Source organism: Bubalus kerabau, chromosome 15 (genome assembly GCF_029407905.1).
Source record: "Bubalus kerabau isolate K-KA32 ecotype Philippines breed swamp buffalo chromosome 15, PCC_UOA_SB_1v2, whole genome shotgun sequence".
In the NCBI taxonomy this organism is placed as follows: domain Eukaryota; kingdom Metazoa; phylum Chordata; class Mammalia; order Artiodactyla; family Bovidae; genus Bubalus; species Bubalus kerabau.
Window position 1 is genome coordinate 49,009,368 of NC_073638.1, and position 26,202 is coordinate 49,035,569.

At 39.0% G+C, this 26,202-nt stretch overlaps 2 protein-coding genes across 2 annotated transcripts; one reads left to right on the top strand and one right to left on the bottom strand.

Annotated features, from left to right (window-relative positions):
* Positions 1–10,082: 10,082 nt before the first annotated feature.
* LOC129629077 (olfactory receptor 51H1-like) lies at positions 10,083–11,039 on the top strand. Its single transcript, XM_055548863.1, has one exon. The coding sequence runs from the start codon at positions 10,083–10,085 to the stop codon at positions 11,037–11,039; it is 957 nt and encodes a 318-aa protein (XP_055404838.1).
* A 13,727-nt stretch (positions 11,040–24,766) lies between these two features.
* LOC129629078 (olfactory receptor 51H1-like) lies at positions 24,767–25,717 on the bottom strand. Its single transcript, XM_055548864.1, has one exon. The coding sequence runs from the start codon at positions 25,715–25,717 to the stop codon at positions 24,767–24,769; it is 951 nt and encodes a 316-aa protein (XP_055404839.1).
* Between the last annotated feature and the right edge of the window lie 485 nt (positions 25,718–26,202).

Here is a 26,202-nt window from a genome sequence, read left to right on the forward strand (position 1 = left end):
TAATGTCTCTGCTTTTGAATATGCTGTTTAGGTTAGTCATAACTTTGCTTCCAAGGAGTAAGCGTCTTTTAATTTCATGGCTGCAGTCACCATCTGCAGTGATTTTGGAGCCCCCCAAAAATAAAGTCTGACACTGTTTCCACTGTTTCCCCATCTATTTCCCATGAAGTGATGGGACCAGATGCCATGATCTTCGTTTTCTGAATGTTGAGCTTTAAGCCAACTTTTTCACTCTCTGCTTTCATCAAGAGGCTTTTTAGTTCCTCTTCACTTTCTGCCATAAGGGTGGTATCATCTGCACATCTGAGGTTATTGATATTTCTCCCGGCAATCTTGATTCCAGCTTGTGCTTCTTCCAGCCCAGCCTTTCTCATGATGTACTCTGCATAGAAGTTAAATAAGCAGGGTGACAATATACAACCTTGACGTACTCCTTTTCCTATTTGGAACCAGTCTGTTGTTCCATGTCCAGTTCTAACTGTTGCTTCCCGACCTGCATATAGCGTTCTCAAGAGGCAGGTAAGGTGGTCTGGTATTCCCATCTCTTTCGGAATTTCCCACAGTTTATTGTGATCCACACAGTCAAAGGCTTTGGGATAGTCAATAAAGCAGAAATAGATGTTTTTCTGGAACTCTCTTGTTTATCTAGATAAAAATCCCTGCTTTGCTACTTTCTTTCTATAACACAGAACAAGCCACTTCACATCTTCAAGCTTCAGTTTCCTCATCAGTAAAAAGAGTTTGTATGTAAGGTTAGCGAAGTGTCCAGAATGTGCATAACTCCTATTATTTGCTGTATGTGCCCATCAATGTCAGGTCTCCAATCTTCCCTCTTTGTTGTCCAAAGTGGCTTTCTCTCAAATATGAGTTATGAGCACCTGATATATATCAGATATTATTATAGCCTACAGCAGTAAACAAGGGAGTAAACAAGAGTAGTCAAATTGCTTGTTTCATGGATCTTCCAGTGGGGAGAGTGATAGACAATAAATGAATAAACAATTCAGACAATTCCAGATGCTCTATCTAAGGTCCATAAAACAAAAAGGATCATGGGATAATGAATGGAGAGTGGTTGAATACTATAGAAAGGGTGATATTTCTGAAGGTTATATTTAAACTGAGATCTAAATATTGAGAATGAAATAGTCATGTGCTGATATGGACAAAGCAGGTTTTAGGCAAATTCTCAAGCAGTGAGGCAAGACTAAATTTTAGTTTGAAGTCCAAGGAAATACCCTTGGGTGTTTTCAAAGTAGATAAATGTAAAGATATGATTTATGATTTTAAAAAGCTACATCTACCTGCCATGTAGAGTAGGAATGGACTTAGCAGGCACAAATGGAAGTAGGGAGACCATTTAAGATTATCAGAAGATACCACATGTATGTGGAATCAAAAAAAAAATAATACAAATTATTTCTTTACAAAACAGTAACAGACTCAGATACAGAAAAAAAAAAAAAATATATATATATATATATATATATATATATATTTACCAAAGGGAAAAATGTTGGGGGAGAGATAAATCAGGAGTTTGGGGATTAACATACACACACTATTAAATTAAATTTCACTTCATACATTAAATTTTCTCAGTCTTCCCCACTCCCTACCAGCTAACAATGATCCTCCTGATTTTAAATGCCTTATCTTGGTTTGTGCTTCTTTTACAGTACACAACACATTTAACTTTTCTTATATGTATTTTAATATTTCATTTCTAAATCTATTATTTTGATAGAAAACATATAAGGAAATCTACTATGCTAACCACTTTTAACTGTATAGTTTAGTGATACTAAGTATATTCCCATTGTTGTGAAATAGATTTCCATAACATTTTGTCTTCTGAATCTGAAACTCTGTAACCATTAAACAGTGACTTCTTTTTTTCCTCTCATAAAGCTCCAGGTAAGCACCATTCTACTTTCTGTTTATAAGATTTTGACTACTTTTGATACCTCATATGAGAATTACAGTATTAAAAGGGCTAGTATTTTTATTGATGTTCATTTATTAACAATACATTAAAATGCATCTTTTTTCCTGAGAAATGAAAATTTACAGGATTAAATATCTGAAATTTAGTCACTGATTTAAGAAGAAACTCATGACATATTCCATATAAATACTCAAAGATAAAGATTTTATCATTAAAGAGATCAATAGTTACTCTTGGTCATATTTTTTTCTATATATACATATCTTTTAAAAAGTCTTAAACTATTTGGTGGATGAAAGGTAAAGTTACACATGGTTATATAGAAAGCTTTTGAAAACAAAGTTTAACCCAATGTTAATTTGTTTTACACAAATGAAATGAAGAGCTTTGAAAAATATCTGCTAAAATAAATCAAAACTGAACAAACAAAACAAACATATGATATAGTTGCAAAAACACAAAGCTCTGTTTTTATTCCATTGGTACCCACACAGTGGAGTCAGTATTAATGAAAAAGAAATAGTATAGTCTATTTATACACAGGATTATTATCTTTAATTGCTCAGTGCAATGGGACAGAGATATGAATAACTAGATAATCCACAAGTTTAATATATCTTGTTTTTCACTGTTTTTGACCAATATAGACCTGATAATGCAATGCAGCTGCTAAATAATGATAGAAAGACATACGTAAAATTTATCATTCAAGCATTTTAAGCAAGATAACTGCAAGTCAGAAAAACAAATCATTTCAATTTAGCAAAAGTATTCACAAAATATAAAGTAGCTTAATATTTACTCTTTGGAGTGTATGTTCCTTTTGACTACAAACTATCTCCTTAACTAATAGTAAAGTACAATCCAATTATGGAATTTGGCAGGGTCATTAAATATTTCCAGATGAAAATACAGAAGAAAGGATATAAAGTACAGTTTTGCCTTTCTGTTCTAGAACATTGACTTCACCTTTTCCTTCAACATGGCTTTTTGCTCCCTGGGAGGAAAATGATGGAAGAGCAATTGCTGCTTTTGTTGGCAGGTTGGTTATATCAGATCCTCAGATAGGGAAAGTGTGACTCACAACAGAAGTCAGAGTGCTTGACACTTTGCCTTTAAATGCTGATATGCAAACAAAATGGTTGAAAATTATTTTAAAGGAGAATTCACAGCTAGGTAACAAACAAAATTTGCATCTTGTGCATGCTAGGAGTGAAAGACCCTCAAGAAAAGGGACAAAAGTCAAATTCAAAATGAAAGGAAAAGAAAAAGAAAAGAGAAGTTACAATTACCTTTCTTGAGAATTTGGAGTCTTTCTTCCATTCAGGGATATCCTGTGTGAAATTCCCCAGAAGAACAATGAGAAAGAAAGAATAACCCCAAAAGAAGAAAAACAATGGAGTTAAAGTGGATGTGACCATGACGGACAATGCTGCCTAAGCAATCTGGATACCATTCTCTCTTCTTTTGAAACAATATTCACTCTAAACTCCCTAGGCTGAAACTCAAGAAGGAAATTTCCAATTTGTGAAGCAACTTGAAGATTTGACTAGAAAATTGTTCTCCCCCACCCCCCAAAATAGAAAGATTCAGTAAATGTCATTTTTGCCCACTGCCAATGTTGTTTTAGAAACACAGCACTGAGAGGAATGATCCACTCCAGGTTTTATTGCACATCCTTAGATTTAGTATACACCAATACAAGAGTGAGCAGATGTATTGGTATACACTATTGGTAATTTTTCTCGTTCCCTACTAGCTAATATTCCCTGAAATATGTATGGCAATGGAATTCAATATTTTTGCTCATAAAAGAGCTTCTCTTAAGCTAAGAGAGCTTCATGATGGAAAGGGCAAACCAGACTCAGTCTGCATGCTCCCCAATTTATTATTAGCTATTGGTTGGGCCAGGCTTCAGCAATGTGTGAACCGTGAACTTCCTGATGTTCAAGCTGGTTTTAGAAAAGGCAGAGGAACCAGAGATCAAATTGCCAACATCCGCTGGATCATAGAAAAAGCAAGAGAGCTCCTGAAAAACATCTATTTCTGCTTTATTGACTATGCCAAAGCCTTTGACTGTGTGGATCACAATCAACTGTGGAAAATTCTGAAAGAGATGGGAATACCAGACCATCTGATCTGCCTCTTGAGAAATTTGTATGCAGGTCAGGAAGCAACAGTTAGAACTGGACATGGAACAACAGACTGGTTCCAAATAGGAAAAGGAGTACGTCAAGGCTGTATATTGTCACCCTGTTTATTTAACTTATATGCAGAGTAAATCATGAGAAACACTGGCTGGAAGAAACACAAACTGGAATCAAGATTGCCAGGAGAAATATCAATAACCTCAGATATGCAGATGACACCACCCTTATAGCAGAAAGTGAAGAGGAACTCAAAAGCCTCTTGATGAAAGTGAAAGTGGAGAGTGAAAAAGTTGGCTTAAAGCTCAACATTCAGAAAACGAAGATCATGGCATCTGGTCCTATCACTTCATGGGAAATAGATGGGGAAACAGTGTCAGACTTTATTTTTCTGGGCTCCAAAATCACTGCAGATGGTGACTGCAGCCATGAAATTAAAAGATGCTTACTCCTTGGAAGGAAAGTTATGACCAACCTAGATAGCATATTCAAAAGCAGAGACATTACTTTGCCAACAAAGGTCCGTCTAGTCAAGGCTATGGTTTTTCCTGTGGTCATGTATGGATGTGAGAGTTGGACTGTGAAGAAGGCTGAGCGCCGAAGAATTGATGCTTTTGAACTGTGGTGTTGGAGAAGACTCTTGAGAGTCCCTTGGACTGCAAGGAGATCCAACCAGTCTATTCTGAAGGAGATCAGCCCTGGGATTTCTTTGGAAGGAATGATGCTAAAGCTGAAACTTTAGTACTTTGGCCACCTCATGTGAAGACTTGACTCATTGGAAAAGACTCTGATGCTGGGAGGGATTGGGGGCAAGAGAAGAAGGGGACGACAGAGGATGAGATGGCTGGATGGCATCACTGACTCGATGGACGTGAGTCTGAGTGAAGTCCGGGTGTTGGTAATGGACAGGGAGGCCTGGCGTGCAAAGGGGGTCGCAAAGAGTCGGACACGACTGAGTGACTGATCTGATCTGATCTGATCTGATGTTAAAAAATAGGGCTTCCCTCAGAGCTCAGTTGGTAAAGAACATGCCTGCAATGCAGGAGACTTGAGTTTGATTCCTGGGTCAGGAAGATCCCCTGGAGAAGGAAGTGGCAACCCACTCCACTATTCTTGCCTGGAGAATCCCATGGACAGAGAAGCCTGGCAGGCTACAGTCCACAAGAGTCAGATATTTTTATTTTTATGTTAAAATAGAAAAAAAGATAGTATCATTTGTTTAGTTTTATACTCACACTGGCAGTTTATGACAGAAAATCAGAATCCATGTGGGATGTAAATACTCAACCTGCATAAGCAACAAAAACAACAAAAAGCTGTTACCTGAGGAGCTGGAATGAAATTATAATGATTCAATTACTCAAAAACCCTATTTGTCCATATAGAAGAAAATTACAAATAGGAGCATAACTGAGCTGCAAGATGAAACATTTATAGTGAGCACTGGAGTAAGGTAAAACAGGGGGTTAAGCTATTTAAAGTAGAGCAATTTCACATTTTAACTACTTCAAAAGAATTAAAAGAATGATTATGAATTAGAGGTGAATTTCACCTGAGTTAAGGAACTCAATGGCACCCCCACTCCAGTACTCTTGCCTGGAAAATCCCCATGGACAGAGAAGCCTGGTGGGCTGCAGTCCATGGGGTCGCTAAGAGTTGGACACGACTGAGCGACTTCACTTTGACTTTTCACTTTCATGCATTGGAGAAGGAAATGGCAACCCCCTCCAGTGTTCTTGCCTGGAGAATCCCAGGGATGGGGGAGCCTGGTGGGATGCCATCTAGGGGGTCACACAGAGTCAGACACGACTGAAGCGACTTAGCAAGGAACTCAATACTTTTTTAGAGTCTATAGTATTAAAAAGTAATCTGCACTGATACTTAGTCCAGGATTATCATGTAGATATATGTTCAGTGACTGAGCGCTTAGTACATGATCTCGTTCTCTATGAGCATTTCTCCCTTACCTAGTACTGGTGTCCTCCAGGATCCAGGAAGTCCAGAATCACCTGGGGCAGTGAGGAGTCCCTGCCCTGTTATGTCTAACCTGAGTAATTTCTACAGTTAAATTCTTACTGGGCCAATTCCCAGTGTGATCCTCCTTTCAAAGGAGTATTAAGGTATTAAGTATTAAGGATTATAATGGTGAAGTGTAAAGCAAACATGATAAAATGTGATAAAATTATACAACTGATAATCCTCAGAATTAATATTAGATGATATTATCATTATTATTAATGCTACTTATGATACTATTATTGTTATTCAGAGGCAGGTAAAGACAGTAGCATTTTCTAAAGATGATAATTTGATATTTTGGAATATTCATTGCCTCCTGAATTTATTAATGACTCCCTGAAGGGCTTCTTGCTTTCCTTTTGCACAGAGCATGATTAGTTTGATACTGAAAACTGAAAAATACAGGTGAATTATGAAGAAAAATTTATTCATTAGAGAATCATTTCAACTTTAGAACCATATTTCTTTGGGAGAGTTTTATTAGTTTTGATGTGTTTTGAGAAAAATAAAGGCAAGTATTATTCATTTCAGGGCATGGAAGAGTGAGGTGCCCAAGATGGCTCTAAGAGAATGTGATTGAATACTGACCAGCCTCTGAATCCTCCACCCCAAATACACACACACACATGCACTTTTTGCTAATATCCTCCTCAATACTATCTCATTGTTCAGACATGAGAATCTAGGGCTTGATTTCACAATCCTGGAGAGACCGCCTCAATCTTGGGAGCCCCAGAGAACAACCCTGTTTACCGATCTGTGAAACTCTCCGTGGTCTGGTATGGGGAGGAGTTCAGGAGCAGCTCAGGAAATGAAAGTCTTCATGTGAGTAGAAATGGTTTTGCCAAGTGAGCCTCAGGCAGCTGGAGAATCCTCTTCCAGCTAGGGGTACCCTAAGCAACAAGGTAAGTTTTAGAGCAAAATCAGAGGCTAAAGTTGTGCTATCAACAAAATATCTTAAGATAATGTTACGACTGTTTCCAGTTGTCCCCCAACCACTTTCTAGTACTTAGTGAAATGGAAGTGTTTTTGTTTTTCTGCTGTTACTCACACAATACAGAAATTTTGCAATTTTACTGTCCACTAGTCAATCAAAGATCTCTAATGAGATCATATAACTTGTGGCAGCCTATGGGGCAGATATAAAACACTTACACAATCTTTTTCCATAAATGAGGCCGCTTCCATGGTCAGTAATGGCGCCCCACTCCAGTGCTCTTGCCTGGAAAATCCCATGGACGGAGGAGCCCGGTAGGCTGCAGGCCATGCGGTCGCTAAGAGTCGGAAACGACTGAGCAACTTCACTTTCATTTTCACTTTCGTACACTGGAGAAGGAAATGGCAACCCACTCCAGTGTTCCTGCCTGGAGAATCCCAGGAATGGGGGAGCCTGGTGGGCTGCCGTCTATGGGGTCGCACAGAGTCAGACACAACTCAAGTGACTTAGCAGCAACAGCAGCAGAGGGTCAGGTTAGATGAAACTTTCAGAAGAACTTGGGATCTAAGAAACTGATCTTCACCTGTTTAGTACATCCTGGGAAATATAATTATGGACGAAATCAAGGACACATTTTAAGGAATAAGCAACCTAGCCAAGAGATGCCTTTTTAACTTTGTCTTTGCTAGCTAAACCCTCAAGCTTCCAGTATATTTAGTTATAAGTTTCTTTCCCTCCTTTTCTCATCTGTTTTTCTTTTTTTTCCCCACTGACTATGTGTTCAACTCAGGGCAAGTTATTTTCTTTATCTATACTTCAATTTCTTTAATAGTAAAATGTGAAATAGTTCGACATTTACTTCTGCTCTTCTTTGTGTGTGTAAATCAATTCAGTCGTGTCCAAATCTGTGTGGCCCTATGGACTGAGGCCCACCAGGTTCCTCAGTCCATGGGATTCTCAAGGTAAGAATACTGGAGTGGGTTGCCATACTTTCCTCCAGGTGATCTTCTAAACCCAGGGATCGAACCCACATCTCCTATGTCTCCTGCTTTGGCAGGCGGGCTCTTTGCCACTAGCACCACCTGGGAAGCACCTGCTGTTCTTTGGTTTATGCTTTTCTTTTTTCATTCCTTTTCTCTCCTTCTTTCTCTCATCTTATATTCTATTCCTCTCATTTGTTTACCTCTTAAAAATTCCTTTAATTTCCATTCTATTACAATTATTTGAAAAACTTAAATATTTTCTTTCTCAAAAGTCCAAAAACAAAAAACTAAAACGAGTTTGTTGAAAGAGTAGAAAATATATGCTATCTAAAAAGCCAGGGTCTTTTGAACAAAAGGCTAGCAGTCTTTCATAGGAGCAATGGAAAAATGAATGAAAAAAATAAAAGACATGAATATTTTACAGAAACAGAGGATATTCCCTGAATAAGGCTGGGGGAATCTGTGTCAGAAATCTTTCAAAGAAGATCTTTGAGGAGAGAGATTTCAAAACTCTACAATATGTTTTTGATTCATTAGGAGTATGCATCAGTCAGAGATGTATACATAGCCTGGGGTTCAGACACAGTTTGCAGAGTTAGAGGGTAAATTATTCAAAGACAATAAGAGACACAAAATTAAATGTGATTCTTGCTGATAGAAGAGCATCTGTCAATTTCACTTCCATCAGCTGCAAAGATCTCTGGCTGAAAAATCCAAATCAGAGAGACAAAACAAAAAACAAGAAAGAAAAAAAAAAAACAATATTAACACTGATATTAAGAACATGTGAGGAGAAGAACTTTTTTATTCCAAGGTCTCATAATTAAAAGCACATATTTTGCTTTTTTACCAATGGAAAGATCTTTTGTAACCCTGGCACTGCCCCTTAGCATAGGCATTATTTTCCATGTGCTACATATATAAGGCCATATATGAGGAGCAAGGGAAACCAGAATCTGATTAGAAGATGTGTGGATCTGGAGTTTACATTACCTTGCCTTTAGTCACCTTGGTTCTCTTCAATTGATGAAGGCATCTGATGTGCATCTTAAGGTTGAGAGAGCTTCTCAAAGAGAGTATGCAGTACCTCTAACTGGTATTCATATCTAAAGTTGAATGACCCCATCAGGAGGCATTTTGGAAAAAACATAGTTACTGATTCTGGAAATATCAGCATGTTTCTTCCAGATCTCTACTAGGACCTCTATACTGGCCCTCTGAGAGTGTAAACAGCATTATGTGAATGATCACTGTGCCTTTAGTAATACAATTTCCAGAAGATCCTGATTCTAAAAAAGGCTTCAGAGGAGCCTCACTTCCTTTTGGACAAAATGAGTTAGTCTGAAAAAAGAATTGCTGCTGTTGCTTTCCTAAATATAACTTACTCCCCTGTCTAGATTTCATTAGATTAGAGGTGACAAATACATTTCATTTTCTATGATCAGAAGTTGCTGTCTGAGGTTCCTGGGTTGAGAATGATGGAGTCCACATCCAGGCTCAGGGGAAATGGTGGCCATGCTCAGATGCAAGCACAGGCATGTGCCTTGGGCATGTCCATCCTTGCCTTACATACAAGACCCGTTGCCTTCATGAGAGTTCCAGTACTGGGCATAAGGAGAGTGATGGGTGGAAATGACATCCTTTGTGAGCAGTCAACTAATTTTTGTTTTATACTGATTCTGTCTTAGTTATTGTGTCCTCAGCCTCTGACTCAACAGCTTGTAAGATATGGATGAGAAAGAGGGAGAAATGGACTGGAGAAAGCAAAATATTTTATCTAATGCAATGTGTTTTAAACTGAATGTGACTTATTTGACTTAGTGAAACTTTTTCATTGGGACAGTAGAAGTTTCCTCCACAGGATATATCTTGGAAAAGTAATTTCAGGGACTCAGCCCTCCCTTAAACTCTCTCTCACCCGTGTAAAAATAAAATGGTTCTGCTCTGAGGAAGATCAGATTCTAATATATTGTTAATACTTGTCACTGCATTCTTAGGAAGACACACATCAGGATCTCAAAATTTCCCTCCTGTGTTACATTGACTTCATGGCAGATAATAATCACTCTCACTTCCAACATCTCTACTTTGTCTTAACTGGAATTCCAGGGCTTGAACTAAAGTATTACTGGATGGCATTCCCACTGGGTGCTATATATGTCATTGCCCTCTTTGGCAATGGTGTCATCATCTCTACCATCAAGTCTGAACTGTCCCTGCACATCCCCATGTATTACTTTCTGTGTATGCTGGCACTGGCAGACACGGGACTTGCCCTTTGTACTATGCCCTCCATGCTAGGCATATTTTGGTTTAACTACAAGTCCATCGCCTTTGATGCCTGCCTTGTTCAGATGTACCTCATCCATACCTTCTCAGCCATTGAATCTGGCGTGCTGGTGGCCATGGCCTTTGATCGGGTTGTGGCAATCCAGAAACCCCTCGGGTACAGCACCATCCTCACCAATGGCGTGGTCTTCAGAACAGGGGCAGTCATCTTGACAAGGGCCATCTGTGTGGTCTTCCCAGTGCCTTTCCTCATCAAGCGGCTCCCCTTCTACCACTCCAATATCCTCTCCCACTCCTTCTGCCTCCACCAAGATGTCATGAGCCTTGCCTGTGCCAGCACCCGGGTCAACAGTCTCTACGGCCTCATTGCGATTATCTTCACCAAGGGTTCTGACTCCCTCTCCATCCTCCTCTCCTATGCATTCATACTTCGAACAGTGATGGCCATTGCCTCAGGGGAGGGCCGGCTGAAGGCACTCAACACCTGTGTTTCCCACATCTGTGCGGTTCTCATCTTCTACGTGCCACTCATTGGGGTGTCTGTCATTCACCGTTTTGGAAAGCACCTTTCATCACTGACCCATGCCCTCATGGCTAATGCCTATCTTCTCATACCCCCTGTGCTAAACCCCATCGTCTATACTATGAAGACCAAAGAGATACAGAGGAAGCTCATCCAGATGTTTGTTCCAGCCAAGGTCACTGCAGAGGGTTAGGGTCTGCCAGTTTAGAGAGGAAATATCTCTTCTGTAAAGGCTCAATTATGACTATGAAAAAATAGTTTTTATTTTTTCACATTTTTGGTGTGATTTGAATTGGGCAGAGATAGTTCCCTGCTCTCAGAACATACTTTCCACTTCCTGTACCAAATCGTCCTTTTTGCAGTATATAAAGAGCGGCATTTATAAGAACTGTTCCATGGACTTTCCTGTGGCCTTGCATTAGAGTTGGCCCATAAAAAATGAAAGGGGCATATTACTAATTCCAATCTGTAATAACTCTTTTGAGCAGAAATAAGCCACCAGCTTAATGTCTTTTAAATTAAAGATCATTGAGTTGATTTAACATTCTAGCTCAAGTGTTAGGAATGGCCTCTATTAGCTTAATAGGGGAGAAATGAATTATACTCATTAAATAATAAGAGAACACCTGGGGATAATACATTGTTAAATAAAACATGGATTAGAAAGATGGTTAAATTTTAGGATTAAGAATATAAATGTATATAATTGAGCAGGGGCCAACCATATTGTATAACTTGAGATCAACACATGAAGGGTGAGCTTTAACTCTTCCACGTGTGACATTGGATGTTCCCTTCCCTACCTCTAATGGCAATTTCTTCATTTTGAAGCTGGAAATATTATCACTTAACAACCAGTGTGGTAATGAAATTAAATTTAATCATATAAGGACAAGTATTTGTAAACCATGAAGGGTTGTGCAACTATAGTAAGTGTTCAAGAATATTGAATGTAAGACAATAAAAGCACTTATAGACTGTCCACGAAGCAAAAGACAGTACCAGAGCCTTTTACATGCTGTCATATTGGATAACTACAGCATCCGTATGGGGGACAGTGTTGTATGCTGTTTCCAAAGCAGTTCATGTGTTGGCCAAGGCTCAGTCAGGCAGATTTTCTGGGGAATGTTGAACTATCTATATTCTGGGAGACAGATAAAATGGGTTGGGCAGGGTGGGGATGACACTCAGGGTAGAAGGTTAAAGAATTACTACGGATTTAATTTGAAGACAAAGTATCAGATTGGTCAAAACGTTTATTTGGATTTATCCCTAAGATGTTATGGAAAAACCCAAATAAACATTTTGGCCAACTCCATATATGAAGAAGAAGAACAAAAGCACACATATACAATGTATACTAATGAGCGACTTACACTCTTTTGTGTAATGAGCCACATGACTTTTGCTCAAGTTTTTATTTGCTCTTTAAAATCTAACACAAAAGATTCTTTGGGTCTTTCATGGTATGTAGTTACCTATTACTCAAATCAGTAGCTACTTTAGAAGTCTGTCAGAACAGACACTAGCCTAGCTAAGACAAATTTAATAATACTGTGTACCAGAAAGCTTATTCCCATTTTAATACTGCTTTCAGGTTCACCAGTCTTTCTGAATTAATTTTAGATAGATTCACGACAAAAATTTTTCTTAACTCTATAAAAAACAAAGGCACATTGATAACATTTAATAAAATGAATCTAAAATATCATTTAAACCTTCTGGGATTTGTGGGGAGCCTTGAGTCCTACCACCTCTGGAAGGGCTTGCTAAGAGTTCACCAATACTATCACAGTCCTGAGCCTAGAACAGGAATTGCTAGGGGTTATTGTTAAGAAGGGGTTTCCCTGGTGACTTGGTAAAGAATCTCCCTGCAATGCAGGAGATCTGGATTCAATCCCTGGGTTGGGAAGATCCCCTGGAAAAGGAAATGGTAACCCACTCCTCTATTCTTGCCTGGGAAATTCCACAGAGGGAGGAGCCTGGAGGGCTACAGTCCATGGGGTTGCAAGTCAGATTTGACTTAGTGACTAAACCACCACCAATACCATAGTTAAGAAGATAGGTCTCTATTTGCTTGTTCTGATATGAGAGCAAAGGTCCTAGTAGCAGTGCAGTGACCAGTATCCTTGGGATGAGCAAATCTCTTTGAGGACTTTCAGCTCTTGGTTGTTTTCACTCATGCAGCTTGACATTTAATTGATGCACCTAATTTCTAAATCACACTCTACATTTCAGAGACAGGTGGAAATGCTCTCCATAACTGTCGTCTTTGGTGCTGTAAATACTTAAAAGCTGACCCCAGAAACAAGTGTATTGGTGAAGGAGTTTTTGAGTTTCCCTCTATCTAGTTTGTGTCTCCATCACATTTCTCCATTAAAGATGAAGATCATGATTGCCACAGCAACTGCAGCATCAGAGTAGCTCCAATTGTATCTGAAGTCTTTCATACTGGCTTCTACCTCAGCTCCCACTTCTCAAGGTCTCAGGGCCACCTTTTCTTAAGACTGCAAAGGAGGAGCTAAGATGGCGGAGGAGTAGGATGGGGAGAACACTTTCTCCCCCACAAATTCATCAAAAGAACATTTAAACGCTGAGTAAATTCCACAAAACAACCTCTGAACGCCGGCAGAGGACATCAAGCACCCAGAAAAGCAACCCAAGTCTTTGAAAGGAGGTAGGAAAAAATATAAAAGACAAAAAAAGAGACAAAAGAGGGAGGGACGGAGTTCCATCCCAGGAAGGGAGTCTTAAAAAGAGAGAAGTTTCCAAACACCAGGAAACCTTCTCAATGCCGAATCTGTGCTGAGCCTTGGAAGCACAGAAGGCAACATAACAGGGAGGAAAAATAAATAAACAATTAAACCCCGCAGACTGCGAGCCCTATGGTAACTCCCCCAGTGGAGAAGCAGCTCAGATGCCTTCACATGCGGCTAGCAAGCGGGGTCTGAGCAGGGAGGTGCTGCGTGGGCGGCATTGCTTGGAGTAAGGATCTGGCCTGAATACCCTGAGCGCTATCTGAGCAAAATAATTTGGGCTAGCAAACCAGACTGTGGGATATCTACCACGTGAAAAGCCAGCCCTAACCTAAGACACCGCCAGGCCTGCACACGGAACAAAGGACTGTACAGAGATAGCTGGCTGCAGACTGTCCTCCTCCAGTGACAGGCAGCCAGAGCCGGAAGGGGGCAAGCCCCAGAAAGACATTATCTATAAAACTGTAAGCAGGCTTCTTTGCTAACTAAAACTTCTTGGGGGTCTGGACGGTCAACATCTGCCTGAGAAGGTGTGCCAGTTGTACACCTAGATAACCGAGCGGGGGGGAGGGGGGGGGCGATAAGTCGCAGCAATCGCGTTCGCCAAACATCTCATCACCTGAGCTGCTCGGACCTGGGAAGGGCACAAAACGCAGGCCCAACCAAGTCTGCGCCTCTGAGGACTACCCGAGTGCCTGAACCTGAGTGGTGCAAGCAGCCCAGGGCTGGCCACAGATGGTTCACTGGCAGAGCAACCTAGAGCCTGAGCAGTGTGGGCAGGGAGGCTACACGTGCCATGAGCCGGGGCAGACCCAGTGTGGCTGAGGCACTGCAAGCACATGCCAGTGTTATTTGTTTGCAGCGTCCCTCCCTCCCCACAGCGCGACTGAACAAGTGAGCCTAAAAAAAAAAAAAAAAAGTGTCCACCACCGTCCCCTTTGTGTCAGGGCGGAAACCAGACACTGAAGAGACCAGCAAACAGAAGAAGCTATAACAGAGGGAAACGCCTTGGAAGCTACAGGCAATAGATTAAAACCCTGTGGTTAATACCGAATACATAGGAAGGGGCCTATATATCTTGAGAAATATAAGTCGGACCAAGGAACTAGCTGAAAATGAACTGACCTCACAATACCCACAACAAAACCAGAGAAAGTCTTTTATATATTTTTACTATTTTTACAATCATTCTTTCTTTCTTTTTTTTTAATTTTTTTAAAAAATTTTAAGTCCTCTATTATTCCTTTAATTTTTACTTTTATAACCTGCTATTACTTTGCAAAAAAAAGACCCTATTTTTTTTAAAGCAAACTTCATATATATATTTTTTATAATTTTTGTGACCTTTTTTCTTTTTTCTTTAACATTGTGTTTTTGAAATTCCAAACTCTACTCTATATTTTTAACTTTTGCTTTTTGGTATTTGTTATCAATTTTGTACCTATATTTTCTTTATAATTTTTGTGACTTTGTTTGTTTTTGTTTTTGTTTTCTCTCTTTCTTTTCCTTCTTCTTTTCTTTAACATTGTATTTTTGAAAATCCAAACTCTACTCTAGATTTTTAATTTTTGCTTTTATGTATTTGTTACCAATTTTGTACCTTTAAGAACCCAGTCTGCAGTACCCATTTTTCATTAGGGAGCGAGATTACTGGCTTGACTGCTCTCTCTCCCTTTGGACTCTCCTTTTTCTCCACCAGATCGCCTGTGTCTCTTCCCTAACCCCTCTCTACTCTACCCAACTCTGTGAATTTCTGTGTGTTCCAGACCGTGGAGAATACTTAGGGAACTGATTACTGGCTGGTTCTGTCTCCCTCCTTTTCATTCCCCACTTTTATCCTCCTGGCCACCTCTGTCTCCTTCCTCCTTCTTCACTTCTCTGTATAACTCCATGAGAATCTCTGAGCAGCCCAGTTGTGGAGTGCACATAAGGAAGTGATTACCGGCTACCCCACTCTCTCCTCTATTGATTCCACCTCATCTAATTCGAGTCACCTCTAACACCCTCCTCCCTCTTCTCTTCTCCATGTAATGCTGTGAACCTCTATGAGTGACCCTCACGGTGGAGAAACTTTTCATCTTTAACGTAGATGTTTTATCAGTAGTGCTGTATAGAAGGAAAAGTTTTGAAACTACTGTAAAAATAAGACCGATAACTGGAAGCAGGAGGCTTAAATCCAAACCATGACTCCAGGGAACTCCTGACTCCAGGGAACATTAATTGACAGAAGCTCATCAAACGCCTCCATACCTACACTGAAACCAAGCACCACACAAGGGCCAACAAGTTCCAGGGCAAGACATGCCAGGCAAATTCTCCAGCAACACAGGAACACAGCCCTGAGCTCCAAGATACAGGCTGCCCAAAGTCACACCAAAACCATAGACATCTCATAACTCGTTACTGGACACTTCATTGCACCCCAGAGAGAAGAAATACAGCTCCACCCACCAGAACACCGACACAAGCTTCCCTAACCAAGAAACCTTGACAAGCCACCTGTACAAACCCACACACAGTGAGGAAACGCCACAATAAAGAGAACTCCACAAACTGCCAGAATACAGAAAGGACACCCCAAACTCAGCAATTTAAATAAGATGAAGAGACAGAGGAATACCCAGCAGATAAAGGAACAGGATAAAAGCCCACCAAACCAAACAAAAGAGGAAGAGAGAGGGAATCTACCTGATAAAGAATTCTGAATAATGATAGTGAAATTGATCCAAAATCTTGAAATCAAAATGGAATCACAGATAAATAGCCTGGAGACAAGGATTGAGAAGATGCAAGAAAGGTTTAACAGGACCTAGAAGAAATAAAAAAGAATCAATATATAATGAATAATGCAATAAATGAGATCAAAAACACTCTGGAGGCAACAAATAGTAGAATAATAGAGGCAGAAGATAGGATTAGTGAATAAGAAGATAGAATGGTAGAAATAAATTAATCAGAGAGGAAAAAAGAAAAATGAATTAAAAGAAATGAGGACAATCTCAGTGACCTCCAGGACAATATTAAATGCTACAACATTCGAATCATAGGCATCCCAGAAGAAGAAGACAAAAAGAAAGACCATGAGAAAATACTTGAGGAGATAATAGTTGAAAACTTCCCTAAAATGAGGAAGGAAATAATCACTCAAGTCCAAGAAACCCAGAGAGTCCCAAACAGGATAAACCCAAGGCAAAACACCCCAAGACATATATTAATCAAATTAACAAAGATCAAACACAAAGAACAAATATTAAAAGCAGCAAGGGAAAAACAACAAATAACACACAAGGGAATACCCATAAGGATAACAGCTGATCTTTCAGTAGAAACTCTTCAGGCCAAGAGGGAATGGCAAGACATACTTAAAGTGATAAAAGAAAATAATCTACAGCCCAGATTATTGTACCCAGCAAGGATTTCATTCAAATACGAAGGAGAAATCAAAAGCTTTACAGACAAGCAAAAGCTGAGAGAATTCAGCACCACCAAACCAGCTCTCCAACAAATACTAAAGGATATTCTCTAGATAGGAAACACAAAAATGGTGTATAAATTCGAACCCAAGACAATAAAGTAAATGGCAATGGGATCATACTTATCAATAATTACCTTAAACGTAAATGGGTTGAATGCCCCAACCAAAAGACAAAGACTGGCTGAATGAATACAAAAACAAGACCCCTACATAAGAGACCCACCTCAAAATAGGGGACACATACAGACTGAAAGTGAAGGGCTGGAAAAAGATTTTGCATGCAAATAGGGACCAAAAGAAAGCAGGAGTAGCAATACTCATATCAGATAAAATAGACTTTAAAACAAAGGTTGTGAAAAGAGACAAAGAAGGTCACTACATAATGATCAAAGGATCAATCCAAGAAGAAGATATAACAATTATAAATATATATGCACCCAACACGGGAACACCGCAGTATGTAAGACAAATGCTAACAAGTATGAAAGGTGAAATGAACAATAACACAATAATAGTGGGAGACTTTAATACCCCACTCACACCTATGGATAGATCAACTAAACAGAAAATTAACAAGGAAACACAAACTTTAAATGATACAATAGACCAGTTAGGCCTAATTGATATCTATAGGACATTTCATCCCAAAACAATGAATTTCACCTTTTTCTGAAGCGCACATGGAACCTTCTCCAGGATAGATCACATCCTGGGCCATAAATCTAGCCTTGGTAAATTCAAAAAAATTGAAATCATTCCAAGCATCTTTTCTGACCACAATGCAGTAAGATTAGATCTCAACTACAGGAGAAAAACTATTAAAAATTCCAACATATGGAGGCTGAACAATACGCTGCTGAATAACCAACAAATCACAGAAGAAATAAAAAACAAAATCAAAATTTGCATAGAAACGAATGAAAATGAAAACACAACAACCCAAAACCTGTGGGACACTGTAAAAGCAGTCCTAAGGGGAAAGTTCATAGCAATACAGGCATACCTCAAGAAACAAGAAAAAAGTCAAATAAATAACCTAACCCTACACTTAAAGCAACTAGAAAAGGAAGAAATGAAGAACTGCAGGGTTAGTAGAAGGAAAGAAATCTTAAAAATTTTGGCAGAAATAAATGCAAAAGAAACAAAGGAGACCATAGCAAAAATCAACAAAGCCAAAAGCTGGTTCTTTGAAAGGATAAATAAAATTGACAAACCATTAGCCAGACTCATCAAGAAACAAAGGGAGAAAAATCAAATCAATAAAATTAGAAATGAAAATGGAGAGATCACACCAGACAACACGCAAATACAAAGGATCATAAGAGACTACTATCAGCAATCATATGCCAATAAAATGGACAACGTGGAAGCAATGGACAAATTCTTAGAAAAATACAACTTTCCAAAACTCGACCAGGAAGAAATAGAAAATCTTAACAGACCCATCACAAGCACGGAAATTGAAACTGTAATCAGAAATCTTCTAGCAAACAAAAGCCCAGGTCCAGACAGCTTCACAGCTGAATTCTACCAAAATTTTAGAGAAGAGCTAACACCTATCCTGCTCAAACTCTTCCAGAAAATTGCAGAGGAAGGTAAACTTCCAAACTCATTCTATGAGGCCACCATCACCCTAATACCAAAACCTGACAAAGATCCCACAAGAAAAGAAAACTACAGGCCAATATCATTGATGAACATAGATGCAAAAATCCTTAACAAAATTCTAGCAATCAGAATCCAACAACACATTAAAAAGATCATACACCATGACCAAGTGGGCTTTATCCCAGGGATGCAAGGATTCTTCAATATCCGCAAATCAATCAATGTAATACACCACATTAACAAATTGAAAAATAAAAACCATATGATTATCTCAATAGATGCAGAGAAAGCCTTTGACAAAATTCAACATCCATTTATGATAAAAACTCTCCAGGAAGCAGGAATAGAAGGAACATAACTCAACATAATAAAAGCTATATATGACAAACCCACAGCAAACATTATCCTCAATGGTGAAAAATTGAAAGCATTTCCCCTAAAGTCAGGAACAAGACAAGGGTGCCCACTTTCACCATTACTATTCAACATAGTTTTGGAAGTTTTGGCCACAGCAATCAGAGCAGAAAAAGAAATAAAAAGAATCCAAAATGGAAAAGAAGAAGTAAAACTCTCACTGTTTGCAGATGACATGATCCTCTACATAGAAAACCCTAAAGACTCCACCAGAAAATTACTGGAACTAATCAATGAATATAGAAAAGTTGCCAGATATAAAATCAACACCCAGAAATCCCTTGCATTCCTATACACTAATAATGAGAAAACAGAAAGAGAAATTAAGGAAACAATTCCATTCACCATTGCAATGGGAATAATAAAATACTTAGGAATATATCTACCTAAAGAAACTAAAGACCTATATATAGAAAACTATAAAACACTGGTGAAAGAAATCAAAAAGGACACTAATAGATGGAGAAATATACCATGTTCATGGATTGGAAGATTCAATATAGTGAAAATGAGTATACTACCCAAAGCAATTTATAGATTCAATGCAATCCCTATCAAGCTACCAACAGTATTCTTCACAGAGCTGGAACAAATAATTTCACAATTTGTATGGAAATACAAAGAACCTCGAATAGCCAAAGCTATCTTGAGAAAGAAGAATGGAACTGGAGGAATCAACCTGCCTGACTTCAGGCTCTACTACAAAGCCACAATCATCAAGACAGGATGGTACTGGCACAAAGACAGAAATATAGATCAATGGAACAAAATAGAAAGCCCAGAGATAAATCCTTGCACATATGGACATGTTATCTTTGACAAAGGAGGTAAGAATATACAATGGATTAAAAACAATCTCTTTAACAAGTGGTGCTGGGGAAACTGACCAACCACTTGTAAAAGAATGAAACTAGAGCACTTTCTAACACCATACACAAAAATAAACTCAAAATGGATTAAAGATCTAAACATAAGACCAGAAACTATGAAACTCCTGGAGGAGAACATAGGCAAAACATTCTCCGACATACACCACAGCAGGATCCTTTATGACCCACCTCCCAAAATATTGGAAATAAAAGCAAAAATAAACAAATCGGATCTAATTAAACTTAAAAGCTTCTGCACAACAAAGGAAACTATAAGCAAGGTGAAAAGACAGCCTTCAGAATGCGAGAAAAGAATAGCAAAGAAGAAACTGACAAACAACTAATATCAAAAATATACAAGCAACCCCTGCAGCTCAATTCCAGAAAAATAAACGACCCAATCAAAAAATGGGCCAAAGAACTAAATAGACATTTTTCCAAAGAAGACATACAGATGGCTAACAAACACATGAAAAGATGCTCAACATCCCTCATTATCAGAGAAATGCAAATCAAAACCACTATGAGGTACCATTTCACGCCAGTCAGAATGGCTGTGATCCAAAAGTCTACAAGCAATAAATGCTGGAGAGGGTGTGGAGAAAAGGGAACCCTCTTACACTGTTGGTGGGAATGCAAACTAGTACATCCAATATGGAGAACAGTGTGGAGATTCCTTAAAAAACTGGAAATAGACCTGCCTTATGATCCAGCAATCCCACTGCTGGGCATACACACTGAGGAAACCAGAATTGAAAGAGACACGTTTACCCTGATGTTCATCGCAGCACTGTTTATAATAGCCAGGACATGAAGCAACCTAGATGTCCATCAGCAGATGAATGGATAAGAAAGCAGTGGTACATATACACAATGGAGTATTACTCAGCCATTAAAAAGAATACATTTGAATCAGTTCTAATAAGGTGGATGAAACTGGAGCCTATTATATAGAGTGAAGTAAGCCAGAAAGAAAAACACCAAACAGTATACTAATGCATATATATGGAATTTAGAAATATGGTAACAATAACCCTGTATACAAGGCAGCAAAAGAAACACTGATGTATAGAACAGTCTTTTGGACTCTGTGGGAGGCGTATAAATCAAAGACAGAAGGACGGTTTTCAGATATGTGCCTGTATGTTTTTGAATGTTACATGAATCAAGAATTTATACCTTCAGAGAAATTGAAAATGATTATTGTGGGGAAAAGCAAGAGTTAAATATGGCTTGTGTGAGACAGAGGTATACAGAAAACTCCATGCAGAGATTATGCAAAGGTAGTTAAAAATTAAGAGTTCGATCTTAAGAGAGGGGGAGGGGAAGGAGAGGGAAAGAAAGACGCATGTGGGTTCTATTTTAAAGCTGTTAGCATGACTGGTATCACGAAGAAAGAAATTTACTGAGGTTACTGAATGGCAAGGGGAGAACTTGGAGAAATACTCACATCATGTGTGAGAGGAAGACGTGAAGGGGGGCAGGTTAGGAAACAAAGAAGGTGGAAGTAGAAGATGCAATAGAGTGCCATGAAAGCAGAAAGAAGACTAAAAGGGAGGGGAGTATAAATATTTATAATCTACTCAAATACATCAAGTTGAAGGAGGATTGAGGGGAAACATTTGACTTGCTATTTCAGAATAAATCTGAGCCATGTGAACAGCTTTCATCTAGCAATGGAAACCAAGTCAGACTGCAGGAGCTAGAAAAGAGAGTGTACAGTGAGGATGTGTGTGTATTGCCAGTACCAAAAATTAGATTTTTGATCTTGCCACTGCATGGGTACATCAGAGAATCAAAGATTAATGGACAATTTCTCCTAATTGCCTCTGTTATCACAGTATTTGAACACTGTAAACATAATCCATGGTGGTTGGCTTTTATCTCTAATTTAAGGATTTCAAGTTTTGGTTATGTAATTGTATAAGAAAAAACAGACACTTTTTAATATATTTTTTAAATGAATTAATTTATTTTAATTGAGGCGAATTACTTTACAATATTGTAGTGGTTTCTGCTGTACATTGATATGTTTATATTTTATGTTTATTCATTCAAATATTGTATATAGGCACACTGTACTAACATGTATATGACAACACATTAAGAAAAATAAACATTTTTTAAAGATGAGATAAATTTAAATGAAAATAAAAGATCTTTTATTTCCTCCTTATAGGCCAATTGACTATAATGTGCTTTGTTTGGGATTCATGTTTTCCATTTAGATAGCATCTATCTGGAGAAGGCAATGGCACCCCACTCCAGTACTCTTGACTGGAAAATCCCATGGATGGAGGAGCCTGGAAGGCTGCAGTCAATGGGGTTGCTGAGGGTCAGACATGACTGAACGACTTCACTTTCACTTTTCACTTTCATTCATTGGGGAAGAAAATAGCAACTCACTCCAGTGCTCTTGCCTGGAGAATCCCAGGGACTGGGGAGCCTGGTGGGCTGCCGTCTATGGGGTCACACAGAGTCGGACACGACTGAAGTGACTTAGCAGCAGCATGGTGAGGCCTTGGATGATGTTTGCATTCTGCACAAACTAACAAATCTCAAGCAATTTTGTAACATTGAAAATGTAAACTCCAAATCAGTCTTGCAAATTTAGTCTCATTCAGCCTCTCTTTATTTTTTTGGGCTCCAAAATCACTGCAGATGGTGACTGCAGCCATGAAATTAAAAGACGCTTATCCCTTGGAAGGAAAGGTATGACCAACCTAGAAAGTATATTGAAAAGCAGAGACATTACTTTGCCAAAAAAGGTCCATCTAGTCAAATCTATGGTTTTTCCAGTAGTCACATGGATGGGAGAGTTGGACTATAGAGAAAGCTGAGTGCCGAAGAATTGATGTTTTTGAACTGAGGTGTTGGAGAAGACTCTTGAGAGTCCCTTGGACTGTCAGGAGATCAAATCAGTCATTCCTAAAGGGAATCAGTCATTCATTGGAAGAACTGATGCTGAAGCTGAAGCTCACAATACTTTGGTCACCTGATGTGAAGAACTGACTCATTGGAAAAGACCCTGATGCTGGGAAAGATTGAAGGCAGGAGAAGGGGATGACAGAGGATGAGATGGCTGGATGGCATCACTGATTCGATGGACATGAATTTGAGCAAACTCTGGGAGTTGGTGATGGACAGGGAGGCCTGGCGTGCCACAGTCCATGGGGTCGCAAAGAGTCGGACACAACTGAGCCACTGAACTGAACTGACCTGAAATAATGTTTCTGTAATATTGGTTACTAACATCTCTCACACATCACATCTTAGGATCACTGGTTCTTTCCCTCTACCTCAAGTTTTCTTGTAGGTCTAGAAAACCCTGAGACATGTGTCAAGTCTCAATTTATAGGTTTTAGAATCAACGGATCTAAACTTGAATCGAGTTCTTCCACTTAGAAGCTGTATGATTTTGAGTAAGTTACTTAACTTCTTTAAACCTCATTTCCTCATGTATAAAATGTGATAACATTATTCTCAAAGACTGTTTGGAGAATTCACTGAGAGAATATATAAAGGCAACTAAAACTACTAGTATAGCAAATTAAATGTGATGTTGTAATGTAATACCTACTTGACTTGTATACATATTTCCTTGCAGAGAAATATGCCAGAAACTGCAGAAAGTTGGTGTATTTTTCTCTGTGTCTTCAGGGACCAGAACACTTCCCAGGTGGAACAGTGGTAAAGAATCTGCCTGCCAACGCAGGAGATTCAGGAGACTTGGGTTTGATCCCTGGATTAGGAAGATTCCCCTGGAGCAGGGAATGGCAATCCACTCCAGTATTCTTGCCTAGAAAATTCCATGGACCGAGGAGCCCGGTGGACTACAGTTCACGGGGTCACAAAGAGTTGGATACAACTGAGTGATTGAACCCACATGCAGGGTCCAGCATCACGACTGGCATTTCATTAGTGTTAAATGTACATCTATTTAATAAGTCATCCCTCTAGCAACTTGATGGTGTAATGATTAACAAAATACATACAGCAGGTATGAGCTTCAGTGCAAAGACACATTGCCTTTGACATACTCATTCCCACACATGGGTACCCTGCTTTCTTAAACTTCCCAGTGCTGCAAGTGTTCGCTTGTCCTTATACAAAGCATGGCAGTACTTTTACTTGATAAAGTTTTGCTGGGTCCTTTGTACACAGCAAAATAGAGTTCACTCCTGCTGGGTTTAAAGAGTAAAGGCAGAGCACCTGTTATTCTACTAAATATGTGACTGAAAACTAGAACCGTAAAGAAGTAATAACCCTTAAATGAAAAGGCACATGTTAAGTAACCACACATGTGTTTGTTTTAATTTTAACATAGGCACTCTTTACCCAATAAACATGGAAACAACAAAATAAATGCTGTTTGATTATGGAACAATTTTCTTTCCCCATATTAAGAAAAAATATCTCAGACCTTTCAGCAGTGCTATATAGCATTTTGAATCTTTCCTTATCTAATTATTTAATTAATAACTATAGAACAATATTACTTAACATTATATGAATAAACACTCAAAAGTGTTACCTGGATAAACAGGTGATGATTTATGTCTTCACTGATGCTCATCTCCAGTTTCAGAGAATAACAATTATATTAATTACATTAGGTTTGTCAAGTGACACCAGATATCAAAAAATATGCATTCCAAAATGGAGCATATACAGAACAAGAAAGACTTTCACCTACAAGCCTTGCCCACTTTCAATTTTCCCAGATGTTTATAATTTGACTGCATTATAGCTGCTCAAAATGCTTCTTATTCTCCATATTACATTTGATTACACTACCCTAGACCCTGTTCTTTCTCCTCTGGAACACCTGGATGATCCTCCTTTGTATCTGCTTGGTTTTCACACTATAGACAACAGGGTTTAGTAAAGGAGGCAGTAACAGATAGGTATTGGCCATGAATGTGTGTACTACTGGTGACAGATGTTTCCCAAACCTGTGGATCATGGTGACACCAATGAGAGGAACATAAAAAAGGAGCACAGCACAGATGTGGGAGAGGCAGGTGTTGAGTGCTTTGAGCCTTTCAGCTCTGGAAGCGATATCCAGTACTGTCTTCAGGATGAGCACATAAGAAAAGAGAATGATGAGGGCATCAAACCCCAAAGTGAAGATGACTACTATGAGGCCATAGAGGCTGTTGACACGTGTGCTTGCACAGGCTAACCGCATTGCATCTTGGTGGAGACAGTACGAATGAGACAAGACATTGGAATGGCAGAAGGGTAGCCGCTTTATAAGAAAGGGCACAGGGAAGACCACACAGACTGCCCGGATGATGACAGCTATTCCAATCTTGCCAATGATGCCATGGGTGAGGATGGAAGCATAGTGCAGTGGGTCTTGGATGGCCACAAGTCTGTCAAAGGCCATAGACACTAATACTCCTGATTCTACCTCTCCAAAACTGTGGATGAAGAACATCTGTGTGATGCATGCATCAAAGGGAACCTCAGGGGCATTAAACCAGAAGATGCTGAGCATGGAGGGCAGGGTGGACATGGAGAGACCAACGTCAGTCAGAGCCAAGATAGAGAGGAAGTAGTACATAGGCTCATGGAGACTCCGATCTACCTTGATGATGGCTAGGATGGTACCATTTCCCAGGAGAGTCATGGTGTAGAGAAATCCCAGGGGAAAAGCCATCCATGGGTTTTTATCTGGCATTCCCGGGATACCTGTCAAAATGAAGCTATGGTGGTTGACATGTGATGAGCTAGTGTTCATCATGATGTTCTTACCACTGTTTGAGGCTGGACTCTCCCACCTGGATTCCAGGTCCTAAATTGAAAAAAGGTTTTTAGATAGGTAAATGGCTTTATGGATGTAGAAGTGGAATAACAGAGGGGAAAATGATGTTTAAATCAGTGTCTGAGAGGTTTTTGCATCTTTTTACTTCTTAGACAATCACATGCGATGACCTCCACTCACTTGAATTTAATTTGCTTATCTTAAAAAGGGAGATAAGATGAAACAACTAGTGTTTAGACAGAAGAAAATTTTGATATCTTCCTTTAACAACACTGAATATTTGGCAGAAAAGAAGCAGCAACATCCAAGGACCTAATAGCATTGAGAATTTTGCTAAATAATCAAAGAACAGAACTCACAGTATCATCACCACAAACACACCTACACAAAATTTCATCACTATCCAAACCTACATCCCTCATCTATATAAATCCATGTGTATGCATGTATATATATATATATAT